At 41.0% G+C, this 13,189-nt stretch overlaps 2 protein-coding genes across 2 annotated transcripts; one reads left to right on the top strand and one right to left on the bottom strand.

Moving 5' to 3' along the window:
• Positions 1-1,822: 1,822 nt before the first annotated feature.
• On the top strand, positions 1,823-5,979 carry LOC128304744 (armadillo repeat-containing protein 2). Its single transcript, XM_053041960.1, has 9 exons — positions 1,823-1,979; positions 2,067-2,393; positions 3,335-3,522; positions 3,606-3,749; positions 3,815-3,949; positions 4,029-4,131; positions 4,213-5,144; positions 5,211-5,763; positions 5,837-5,979. Exons 1-9 carry the CDS (start codon positions 1,823-1,825, stop codon positions 5,977-5,979), a joined length of 2,682 nt encoding a protein of 893 aa, XP_052897920.1.
• A 1,199-nt stretch (positions 5,980-7,178) lies between these two features.
• Positions 7,179-9,571, bottom strand: LOC128302775 (gustatory receptor for sugar taste 43a). The gene is made up of 13 exons (XM_053039627.1): positions 9,415-9,571; positions 9,274-9,328; positions 9,024-9,156; positions 8,643-8,754; positions 8,505-8,567; positions 8,297-8,440; positions 8,096-8,238; positions 7,960-8,024; positions 7,801-7,897; positions 7,635-7,730; positions 7,504-7,572; positions 7,332-7,421; positions 7,179-7,262 (listed from the first exon to the last, which is right to left on the bottom strand). Exons 1-13 carry the CDS (start codon positions 9,569-9,571, stop codon positions 7,179-7,181), a joined length of 1,308 nt encoding a protein of 435 aa, XP_052895587.1.
• Positions 9,572-13,189: the final 3,618 nt, after the last annotated feature.

The following is a 13,189-nucleotide window of genomic DNA, read 5'->3' as shown; positions in this document are numbered from 1 at the left end:
AGTGTTATACACCAGCCACCTGTCAGTCATCCAGTTCCGAAAGAGTGCTTGGATGGGTGTCGGGACTCGCTTCTCCACTAGAGCAGTTTCAATCGCCTTCCAGCTCGCCGAGTTGAACGCATTCCGGACGTCCAGAGAAACCACCATCAGGCACCGATGGTCCCGACCATTAGTCCGGCCAAAGGACTTGGCCATCTCGCCCGCCTTTACGACCTTTTGTACAGCCTGCACCGTCGATTCACCCTTACGAAAAGCATATTGTGCTGAGGAGAGACGGGGAGCATCCGCACACTCCAGATGCTCATTCAGGCGATCCAGAACGAGACGTTCTCCGACTCGGGCCGGTGTCGGGATCATCCCAAGCGAGCGTTTTCCGGATGTTCCACCCGGCGTCTTCCCCGGTTTCGGTAGCAGCACAAGTCGTGACGTCTTCCATTCGCGAGGGAGCACCCCTGTGTCCAGTCACTGCTGGTATACACGTCGGGAAACTCCTGGGTGTTCCCTAATGGCTGTACTGAGGACTGAGTTGGGGACTACATCCAACCTTGGAGCCTTCTGTGCCACCAAGGTGTTAGCGATGGACACCAACTCCGACTCCGTAACCGGACGTACACTCTCCGGGGTTCCTTCCAGAATTGGTGACCACTCAAAAGAAGAATGTTCAGGGAACAGATCGTCGACAATATGGCTTAGGACAGCAGGGTCCATCTCTGGAGGAATACTGCTACCTCGAAGACATGCCTTGCCTACCTGGTATCCCGACCCGAACACGTTCTCCTCTACTTTTTCACTCCCATATCCAATCGAGTTCGCTGAGTAGTTTTACACCTACTCAGGTTTATGTAACAAGGTTTTTTTCCCAAACAAAACGGTTCCATATCAGCTAACTTGCCTCAATACGAGCATAGATGTCATCTTTTAGGTTTAGAATCCTTGGAAAAACGCCGATGTATTTCCCAAATAATGTTCGTTGCGTTCGTTGTGGACGCTCCTAACATTGTTGCTTCCCTCGACTTCTACATTCCCACCCGCTCCTTACGTCCCCCTTATTTTCTGTCTGTCCCAAACCGACGTACCTCAATAGGATTTAAGTGACCCTCTGAGGCCTCTGAATGACGCAGGACCCCAAACGCCTCTTCAATCAATTCGATTACTTGTCATCGCCTTCCCTTTACATCTTTCGGCACCACAAAGCGTGATTATATGTAGAGATTAGAATTAACTAGATTTAAATTAGTAATCTTGATAAGTGTATGTCTCAGACAACAGATAAATAAATAATAATAACAAAAATAATAATACATATTACCACTCTGCGGAAAGGGATTCTTATTGAACGATTCGAATGACGGAATCCAAGTTCCGATTGGAAAGAAGACTACTCAGTTACGTAACATTAATTCGAATTGTCCAATCGCCAACCACAACCTTTTGTGGTAAAATTCTAACAAAAGAAAAAAACTGTGTTTAGTCATAAAAAGTATCCTTTCCTATTTGAAACAGAACAATGAACTCGCCAAGGGAGCTTTTGTTTGAAAACCGATTCCATGGCAACCAAACATTGAACTGACGCATGCTTGCCGGAGAGCGTTCGATGTGCATATTTTCTCCGCAGCACAGATACGCGTGAAACAGTTTCGGCAGGACGATATTGTAATTAAAAATAAGTAACAATTCGATTCTTATTTTTTTTTTAAATTTTATAATGGAAAAGTGGCATTGTTAACCGGAAGTTGATCGTTGATAGTGGGGACTGGTGGGTTTGATTAAACTTATGGTTGAAGCTGATGCGTATGAACAGCAAGGTGCACGGAACACAGTGATGGAAAAATCGCGCCAGCAGATAGATATTTCTGGCTGTGGACATGTGGAGAGCAGTGTCCTCCCATTAACGAACCAACGGTCGAAAGGTGCAGGCCGCTTAGTACGTAAAACTAGTGCAGAGATAGTGAGTGAAGCTAAGAGTATGCTAGCCGGAGGTAATGAGTGTTCGTTGATCGTGGATTGTCCCTGTTTATTTTGCTTCAATAATTCCGGTTTCTGTGCACCATTTCTTTACGGTACAGGTGGCACACGGTTGGTATCTGCCCGCCGACCAATAACACCCCGTGAACCAAGAAGGCAACTGTACGGTCGGCTTGCTCCTCCGGGGCGACCACCGAGTGCAATAAATTTGAAGTATTTACAGCAGGGAACCCATGCATTGCCCTCGCTAGAGCCCATCCCGCCGAATGCTTCTGCAGCGTGCACCTCCACTCGGTCGGAATCCGTTGAGGGAATCAGTAGTATAGGATGTGATGGTACTGGACATAGTGCTGCTGTGCCTGTTGGCAGAGAAAAGCTTCCGGCCCTCGTCAGTATTCAGCAAAATTTTTCTGGGTCATTAGAAAATGGTAAGTAGAGAAGGGTATGTTAAATTACGGAATTGCCTATAGAACGCACATGCCGTTCGGTTTCTTACGAAAGCTCGAAAATAGATGACTCAAGTGCACTTATAGTTGGAGGTAATAGTAGAATCATAAACGGTAAACGAATCATTGCATCATTTTAAGTTGTAGTACTAACTAATAGTTACCTCAAAGCACCAACATCGATTTTTTCTGATTTAGATTGTAGTTTATGTGTCACTGCGTATGGCGCAGTGCAATGCGGTAGGACCTAATCGATGGATATCAAATGTGAATGTAAAAATAGTGTCGCTTCGAAAACAACTCATTTCTTTCATGAATTGAATCATCTATTGTATTTTAACTCTTCATGTTGCATGCGCACTGACTTCCACAACATGAAACATAACCATTATTTAGTCGTTGATGGATATCTCACCAATGATCCATCAATCTACTTTAATTACTGAAAACGTATTTGTAATATGTCTATGTGCAATTGTATTTTGTATTCTTTTTTAGAAGTAATTGATTCTCGATAGACTTCTAACGCAATAAGCCCACCCAATCGCCTATCAATCAATTCAACTTAATTTGGATATTTTTTCTGTCCATGTCTACCGTGTCTTCTACGTCCTTGACATGGATGAATTATTTGGATAGTCAGGTGCCATTTTAATAGTTCATCTTGCTAGAGCCCAGAGGTTCTTGTCTCAAAGCTGTGGACGTATTAATATTCAGCCGTCACGACACGCGATAGGAGAAGAGCTATTTTTTCAAACTGTAAACTAAACTATGGATCAACGCTTGACAAACTTTGACCCAAATGCATCCTGAATGTATCTGCATGCACTTAAATACCACATTTCTCATGTAGTTGCTATATTTTAATGCAGGAAGCTTATGGAAGTAGTAAACAAACAATATTTTTATATTTTCTCACTTAGTTACCGATTATGATCTGCAGAACGGAAGATCCCTCCAACAGTCGAAGAAATCAGTTGATTCTCTTTCAACGCATGGTGCAGTGAGTAGTATTGTGAAGAATCATCCCTTGAAAAGGCGACAGGTACAGTCGTTTGATGAGAAAATACCAACAGCTATTTCAATTACAGTACCAACAGATGCTCGTAAAGTAAGTATGCTGAATTGGGTTTTTACTTGATTCGAATAATTCTTAATTCACCACCGGCATTTATTTTTCTGCCCCATCGTTAGAATGCGCATGAAGATCAATCGAAACTGCTCAGAAGAAGTAATGATTTGCTTCTGCAATCCTCCACGGAATCATTGCTGGAGATGCTGAAAGCATATTCAGGTTTAAAAGAATGTGATGAAAGTACGGTGGCACATTTAAGTGCGGTAAGAAGGCCCCTTACAAGTTGTGGTTCTCGTACGTATTTTATCGTTACTATTTTATTTCACAGGTATTACATGAACTATACGTAAGAGTGAAAGATTCTAAGGGGAGCTGGCGTGGTGCCGTATTAGGAGCGTTGTACGGATTGGTCGAAGCGTCATCATCGAAGATTTTGCTTCTTGTTGCTACCATAGTTTTGGCAGTAAGTTCGATAATTGTATTACTTTAAAGTGCATCTAGCACGCAAGATGTTTTAATCAATGGGTTTTGGCATACTGTAGATGAATGTCACGGGAAGCAACCTTACTGGAGCCTGTAAGCTTGTGTTCAAGATAGCTCGCAATGAAAATAACGATAATTTATTCATTGACAGCGATGTGCCTGGTATGTTTAAGTAGTCCAGCACGATGTGTTTCGTTTTCCTGAGGAGCTAATAATAAAACATCCATTTTCTTTCTCTTCTAGAGCTACTAGTTGACGGACTTGGTCGTGCATCGCCAATCGACGATTCGGAGGCTTGCATTTACGGTTACGGAGCAGTAAGATTTTTAACTGGCTCATCGAACGGAACCAACAATACTACGTCTACGATAAATGGTATCGAGTTTGGCGACAACATGCCGCAACGATCATTAGCTGTTCGATTGGCTAAACAGGGTCTCTGCCAGCTGATGGTGTTGCATTTAAAAATGATAAACGAAATAGCATCTACCACGCAACTATCAGGATCACCGTTGCACGCACTGTTTCAGCTTTCGGGTGCGTTACGCACATTGGCAGGAAATCGTTCCATCGCTGGTTCGCGCGTTTGTCAGCACCCTGACGAACAGCAAAACCCGGTGACAAACCACCAACCGATGCTTAAAGAGGACGAAGATCAAGATATAGCTCAAATAGAACAAGCTATACCGTTGTTGGTACGCGCTGCTGAGATGTGCATCAAAGAGCCAGAAGTGCAAGCTAATATCATTCGTACACTAAGCGTTCTTTCGGAACGGGCAGAATGTTGCGAACGGTTGGCTGTTGCTGCGTCACGTTTGGGCATTTTGCTCGGTTCCATTACGCAAACCTGTCAAACGGTGGAGAAAGGTTTGGCAACGTGCAATCGCTTGGGATACATTCTCGGCAATGTAATGTCCCGCTGGGACACAGCGCGCATTCAGTTCTACTGCTGTGATGTGTCATGTGATGCACTATTAGCCACATTGGAGTACTACGCAAACAAGAGCTTCACAATGAGGAATCAAATGGGCGACTCGATCGTGCAGGTGCTGACGAAGCTAATACGAATTGTAGCAAATATGTGTGTGAACGGAGACGTTGGCTACGGGATGAGCAAACGGTCACCATTGGGTGAAATTCTTTTGAACATCCTGCTGAAGGTGAAGGATGCTAAGGTATGTTGAGGGAGCGGTCTAGGATACAAACATTTCTCTGCAATCCTTTCTAATGTTTGTTTGCAGACAACAGAACTGGAGGAACTTTTGTTTGCAACGCTGGGTGCATTGCATAATCTATCGTACTACTATGAACCAACTGATTCTGAGGGAACAGGTCACTTGCATCCTGGAAGTATAGGCGAGCGTATGAAGGATATCTGTGGAACATTGTGCGTCATTCTCAACAGCGATCACAATCCTGCCCGTTCGGAAGTGGCCCGTGTGCTAGGTAACATGACTCGGAACACTGCGATACGTCAAACGTTCTGCGAGGAAAATGGAATGAAGATCCTGAAGCGATGTTTGACATCGAAACACGACGAACTTATGGTTACGTCCTGTGGCGTTTTGGTGAACATGCTTGGCGATTGGTCGAGCAGACTTCCGTTCCGCGAAATCGATGGACCGATCATACTGAGACGCTTGCTGCAGAAAGGCGTTAGGCACAGGGATTGGATTATGGCTGGAATCGCGTGTCAAGCTATATGGAACTATTTGATAGATACGTCGGATATTTTGACCACTTTAGGGCAGACGGAAATTGACCTAATTTGTGGTGCGTTGGCAGAAGGATTAGGTAACCTAGATATGCATGTTGTCCGCAGACAGTGGCAATTTTTGTTTTCATAACTACATTCTATTCGTTACAGATGAGGACAGTTTATTCGATGGCAAGGAACCGGACAATTTTTGGGAAGATTTTGCACCGGTAGCAACAGATTTATTGGAACGATTACAAATTTGTATGTCTAATGGAAACTCACCCTGTGAGTCATCGGATGAAGAAATCTAAGGCAGATGATTTAAACGTAATCATCAGATTACGAATATGGAAGCAGTGCAATTGAAAAATAATACTTTAATGTTGTCTACATTTGTTAATTTTCTTCAAATAAACTAATCGGTAGTTTTCCAAACGTAAACGGAATCCTTCACACATTGCAGTACTCTGGTTTTAGAGAAGAACTAATGTTAGTTTTGTTTATTGTTGTCGATTTAAAATAGATAATTTTAGGTATGTATTATACGTTTTATTCCTAGTTTTCGTTTAAATTGACTGATAAAAGTATTATGAAACTTCTCTGCTATTTTGGTGTTAGTATGTTCACTAATATAATAATATTACTCTCCTTTGTGTGCGGTTTACCAGCACGTTCTTTGACCTTAATATTGTACCTCATTCATCTCATGTCAATTCATTGTATTCACAAGAACTATACTATTTTTAAATACACATCTTTTATTTTCGATCAAATTCAAGTCGATCGAGTTTATGACATTACGACTCCCTGAGACATTAGTACTACTTGGTACGGAGGATGAGTCTTGACGTAATATGAAACCCATAATCAGTAGTATTAATGTGACTCAAAATTCTAGTCGGAAGAGGTCATTGCTGGAATAGTATTATGTAATCTGCGGGCTTACGGTTAAAATCTTAGTATATCGAGCGAGCGCAGATGACTATTGTTTGGTTTGCTTTTCAAGAACTTTAGTGATCATGACTATGTTTTTACGATTCATAAAAATTCATAAATTTCATAATGTCGTCCATTGTTGATCACTCCAATCGATCCCGTCATGTATAGTCTCTCTGCTTGGCGGAAACGACCTTTTTAAGATCATGCCTGTTATTTGTGACTTACTAGACTTAATTTTATTACGTATTCCGGAAGGTTGGTCCGATTGAGATTTTGGACCGGTCCCTGTCGAGTGAAGACCAGCGCCGCTACCAATACACCACCGGCCGCCCTTTACGATGTATAGTTAAGTTTAATCTCTGTTATGATAATCAACATGCATCGTATGGTTTCTACTCTTTTAATATCATCTGTAGTCAGTTTATTTACCTCAGCGCCAATTATTCACTTCGGATGATCTTTTATTCATATCTCATCTAGCTATACGTTGTAGAATAAGTGATTAGAAGATAGTTTTGATTTCAGCCGATCCCTATTCAGTTGTTCCTGGGTAATAAAAGGGTTCAATTTGCTAATGTGGTAACTTTCCGGAATTGTCATCCGCTTCTTTGAATTGAATCAAAATTACCAAATAAGTGGCAATTGCTCCGCAATACTGAAAATGAAAACAAATTTAACTTAAAACTTGGAAAAAGAAAGAAAGTCTGACGCGTAGGAAACAAACCGAAGTAATAATTCGTCTATCTATTGTGCAAAGGCCACAGGCGGTAAAGGAAAAATTGCTTGCTATTAACTGTTGCCAAAACATGTTGATCTGTAAAGAGGGTAAAGAAAGATGTTTAAATGAACAAAAGAGGAAAGAAACACACTGAAGCAAATAACGGTGTGTAACATACACTGTCAATAAGTTCGACATCCTTGCACGCTCTTCTCAAATTGCTGATGATAGTAATGGTTCGATTTGACTGAAATATGTTGATTTGGAATATAGTTGTTCTCTCCTCGTTGTTTGGTTATGCATATTTACCTCCACGTTCGTTATGTGGCATGGTTCAATAGTAAGCAAAAATCGGAAGATATGTATAAACAACCATAGTGCCTGGATCCAGGCGAAAACTGCGTCCTAAAGCGAACAATAAAAGCACACAATGGTAAGACACGACATCACAGACCCCGGTGAAACAAACGCAAACCTTATCTCCAACCAACTCCACCATTAAAAAGTAGGATGTAGCCACCAGATGCAATAGACAGGAGCCTAGAACGGCAAGTAAAGCAATTCCGAAGGTCCTATAAACGCCATGCATAAGCTATGTTAGTATTAGGTGCAAGATATCGTCCACAGCACTTACTTTGAGACGAGAACTATGCAATAGGAAAGCGATGCATGTATTTCGGCCAGATCTTCTATAATTTTCTTCGATGTGGGACTTCGCTTCTTCTGAAATCCTAAAGGTAACACTATTACTGTTATTCTATTACTGTTACGCGATATTTGACTTGCTGCAAATACCTACCATGTGTAACGTTAGCAACACATTTCCTTATGTCGATATCGATCGAAACATTTTTCTCCGGATCGAGATTGATGGATGAGATGGACGAGATTTCGATGTGAGGCGTCCTGCAAACTGTAAACAAAACCATATAATAAATGTGGAAAAGGGGTAATATGGATCATAACATTACATTCGGGAAACATTTCATAGAGCGCCACATTCAAATGGCGGTACCTGTTCCCAATTCCAAGTGCTGCTTGTGCGAATAGTACATGGAACATCATGAGTATGTAGTACAGACAGTAGAATGGAAAGTAGCCCAGCACATTTGCACCTACAATTTATTTAAACAAAACAGTCTGCTGTGAGTAATGCCGGTTAGATAGAAGAAAACTTACTTGAATTGCTGTTTTCTTTCTTTATTTTGTCGGCAATTCGATACCAAACCCATATATCCAGTGCTGCGGTGTGAAAGGGTAGCAAAACATGATTACATATTTACCGTGAATTGTGCAACTGTGCAAATATAATCTTACAGAGTGCTCCAGTAATGATGAAACAGACTAGCCCCAGCATGAGAATTCCTTTCCGCCTTTGTCTCAAGCTTCGATTACACTCTTTGACATACACAGACAGTATCTCATCAGCCTCGAGGTATGGTTTGAAGCAAAATAGAAATAAAATTAGTCAGTAGTTGTTGGATGAACTAATATTAATCAATGCCATTGACCGAAGCTTATTTATTTATTTTATCTAGATGCATCTGCTGTGGTTGAACAGTACCTAAGGACCTCAAAACTTCGACTTTTGTTAATGCCTTGGGGTAATACACTGTCCTCTGTGATACTGACCCAATCATTTGATTCGCAGCCATTTTTTTGGTTTATACTTGTGTACCGTATGTAAAGGGTCCTTACCTCTATCAGTCGTCGGTTAAGTTCACGCACAAAATGCAACCCCCATATACCACTAAGTGTGCCACAAATGCAAGCAGACACAACTACGGATACGTCCAAAATGGTCACGACCTTCGATGTTGCCGTTTTCATTCTGAAAACGAAACTTTTTCACATTGTTATTGCTTTACATATACGGGGCAACACTGTCACGAACAAGCAATCCGGTTGCGCCACCACCACGAGATCTCTCACAAGAAGTGATGCTTACCGTATGGGCTTTTTGGAAGTAACGTCGAAAAATATTCCTTTATATGTGAGACCAGCTGACCGGTTGGTTCGATTGCAACGAAAGTGAGGATCGCATTATTAGATTAGCTCTGTCATGCTACGCCTATTGTGTGTATACTACCTAAACAAAACACAAGGCATACACTGTAAATGACGAGCAACACATTTCGCTTGCAATCCACTATTTGGCCCTTCGAAGTGCGTTTCACTACGTAAGGTGCAAGGCCAAATATACGGCTAACGTAAAAAACTACTTTAGTTGATTCCGATATCTCCATGATCACGTGCACTCTCTGCGCTGAAACTAGCGACTGATAAAGCGAGTCTGTTTTTCCGACCACTATTGAGGGGCCTTTTATAGGCTTACAGTTGAGTCACCGGCGGTGTTCCATGTCTTTGATTAGTTTTCCCAACCTATCCTTTCAAACAAACCGGTGGATTCAGGTTTTAAATCAAACTGTTTGCACTGGATTAGAGAAGGTGTACCTCGTTATCCATTATCAGGTAACCTAGTCACCTCACCGGCGGGTGAAGATGAAGAAGTGCTTTTAAATAATTGATATAACTTACCCACGCAGGAAACACAGGGGATTCATGTTATCATCAGTGCCTGGAATTTGTTATCCAGTGATGTGTATTTTCCATTTCCGGAGTGTTCTGTGGCAGCAAACAAAAATACACTATCAGCTGTCCATTTTCGCAAAGCAATATAACATTGAAAACATGTTTTTTACTGAAGTGCTGAATGGTTAAGCGATATTACCATACCATTTAAATATAAAAACACATCTACGAAATTAAAAAATCTATTTTAAATTCCACAACGGACCGCTCAAGAAAAACGGAAAAGATTTTTAAAGTTCTTTGCTAGTCCACTTCGATATATTGAAATGTTTTCCAAATGTTTTTGATTAGCGTGATTTAATTTTTTTTCCATTACAGTTTTATTAAACTGGGTATTGCTGGAAGCGCTGTTTACTGGCAAGCAAATTTTTATGTAATTTTAAATTAAATTGAACATATGATGTAGTGTAATGCATGCTTAAGTTTTACGTTGGTGATATTTAACACTTTAAAACAACACAACGCAAATAAAACTGTTTGGTTACAGGGAAACACATATACTATATTATAGGCTAAAAACGTGCAGTGTCACATAGTTCTCGACTTTATCGACCCGCTGCTCAAACCCGACTCCCGCAGCTTGATCGGGATCGAGGCCACGATCCCGATCGTCCTAGTTGCTCCTTGTGCTTCGACTGCCACTCGTACTTCTCATCCAGCGAGAGACTTCTCGTGGAGAGCGCACATGAGTGCCTGGCTGCGTACGTACCCAACATTAAGTCTAATAGTATTTACAATAAACTCTCAGTTAGGGGTTGGCCCGATGGCATGTTGGTAGTGGCACCGGTATTCACACGACACTTCACCGATCTAAAATCCCATCCGAACGAATCTCCCATAGCAAGAGCTAAGAAATATGGCTACGTGATAAAATGAGTTATGTAAGCCAGAAATGACAGGCAATATGGTCTAGTAGTCCGTTACGCCAAGAGCCTCAGTTAGGGAGTGTTTGCGAGAAGCAGTCAACTTTTAACGCAAACAGTGGCTGTGGAAAAGCGAACGCAAAATCTCTCTCTAGACCTCCGCCGACGTGATCAGCTGAATTATTTTTTTTTTGTCATACGATATCATCATATGCACGATCAAACATTATCATTCCTTACAACCTTAAGTTTGTTGTAAAATATTATTCGATTTTCGATATTGGGTTTAAAGCAAAGCTTGGCCATCAACCATCGACACAAAACCGGTAGCATAACAAAGCATTCAAAAAAGACGCACAAGAATTACACCGATATTGTTGCCAACCGTAGAATGTTAAACTCTGCAATGCGCATGTCATACATCTGTCGAAGGAACACGGTTTTTACCTTTTCTGCCTTCAACTTTCGCACTCAGCTAAACTGGGGTGTGTTTAGTAGCTACTTCCTAATACCAACGGAAGCACCATTATCTGTGTTATTTGCTCTATTGTTTAGCGAGATTGACGATATAATTCTACCGACGAAGCGGTAGGCCTACTGTGGTAAATGGTTCGCGACCGTGGTCTTGCCGTACAAAGGTGTATTTCCCTTTATTGAAGCCTCAAACGTAGCCTGCTAGTCGTACGAACGCAATTGGTTGCGGCAATGTTGTATGACTAAGCTAATGTGATTCATTTGTGCAAAACTATTCGGGAAATTCTCCTCAGTGAAAGCATCTTGATAGTGCCAATCGTACTATAGTGAAGAAAAAATAATGTACTGTACGGCCTAAGCCTCCTTATCACACACCGATTCGTTAAAGGTAGCATAGAAAGGTACGCAAAAACAAAAAAAATAAACTCACACACACACAAAAACACATTTGAAGATGGAGTGGAGCATACGCCCATGGTCGGCAATTTCCGACTGCGTAAAGTTTTGGAAGAGTGCAATGTTTTGATTTAGGAGTTGTGGCATGTGTGTTTTATATAATTTAAACTGCTCCAATCTGCACTTTTCTTTTAACTCAATAACGTTTGAAAATGTTAACAACTGCTACCGATGATATGTTTTTTCAAAGGGACATCTCCACTTTTACAAAGTAAACTACAAAAGAAGCATACTTCACGTTTCAGATGAAATTGACATTTTGATCCTTTTGATAAAAAATGGTTAAAATAGATATTGTGTTATATCATATGAATCATGTCTGCCGGTAATATTACGAGATTTGTTTCTTATTGTCACTGAAAACCTTACAGTCTCCAGTGTACAGTGTAGTAGGAGTGCGTTGCAATGCTACACCTATTGATGTTAATTAAATAATATGGCAACTGTTGCCGGCTTATTCACATTCTTTTCTGTGATTTGTTTATCCTTTAAATATTTCTTATGGTAAAACGCCATGTCTTCAACTGTAGCAGTTTTATTGGTTTGTTGACCAGAATCGATGAACGTCTTCGTTTTTCCTCCTCGCTCAGTCTACGAATCTATTATTCTCCCTGGTCACTGATACTTCCACAGCATTGATTGCAAAGGATGAATCATTTTGCAAACCACCCTTGGCGAGTATTGATTTTATCAGCTTCATATAGCATGTCTCCACGACCCGAGTTCGTAAATGTGTGCATTGGTGTCTAGGCCGCGTCACCGTGTCTATGTTGTTCGGACACTTTCAATGTCTGCCGTTCGGGCTTGTACGCTTATTTGCATTTCCTCCTGAGCCGATTCCGTTTGGGGGGTTTTGGTGTATAAGGGGTCACTTAGTCTTCAACTTTATTGGGTTCCAAAGTTGATAATAAAATTAAAAACATTAACGGAACTTATATTTATCACACATTAGCAAAGCAAACTTATTACGATTTGTCACCGAGAAGAAGGGCGATTATTTAACTTTGTGTTTGATAAACAATTCTTTTCTTTACAACAATACTAAACATCATCATTTCTTAAGAAAACCACTCTTTTTTTTCGTCCTGATGCCCAGCGGTATGACTCAACGTCAACGACCTGATTAAATTTTCCCGCATTAAGTCCTCCCATGTCTGCCCAAGCCATCGTATCCTTCCGGTTTTCTGTGGCGTCCAAGCGTCGGATCCACCACCAAACGCCAACTTTTGAAAGGGAATTACGCAAGTGTGCGATGGATCACGATGTTTTTTGAAATAGTTTTAGCATTCAAAGTTTTAGTGCCGGTAAACCTAATGATATTTTTTGTGTTTGTACTGTCAGTCTCTGCCACGCCCGTTAGCTTTAATTTATAAACCAAACCTAACGGATTATTTAAAATAATAAATGTTGGCGCCAGTATTGCTTAAAGCTTTATTAAACTAATTACAAACTAACCTTGTTCTAACATTTAGACACGAA

This window comes from Anopheles moucheti, chromosome 3 (assembly GCF_943734755.1).
Source record: "Anopheles moucheti chromosome 3, idAnoMoucSN_F20_07, whole genome shotgun sequence".
Classification (NCBI taxonomy): Eukaryota; Metazoa; Arthropoda; class Insecta; order Diptera; family Culicidae; genus Anopheles; species Anopheles moucheti.
Note: the sequence above shows the minus strand (reverse complement) of the source record. Positions and strands in the feature narration are given on the sequence as shown.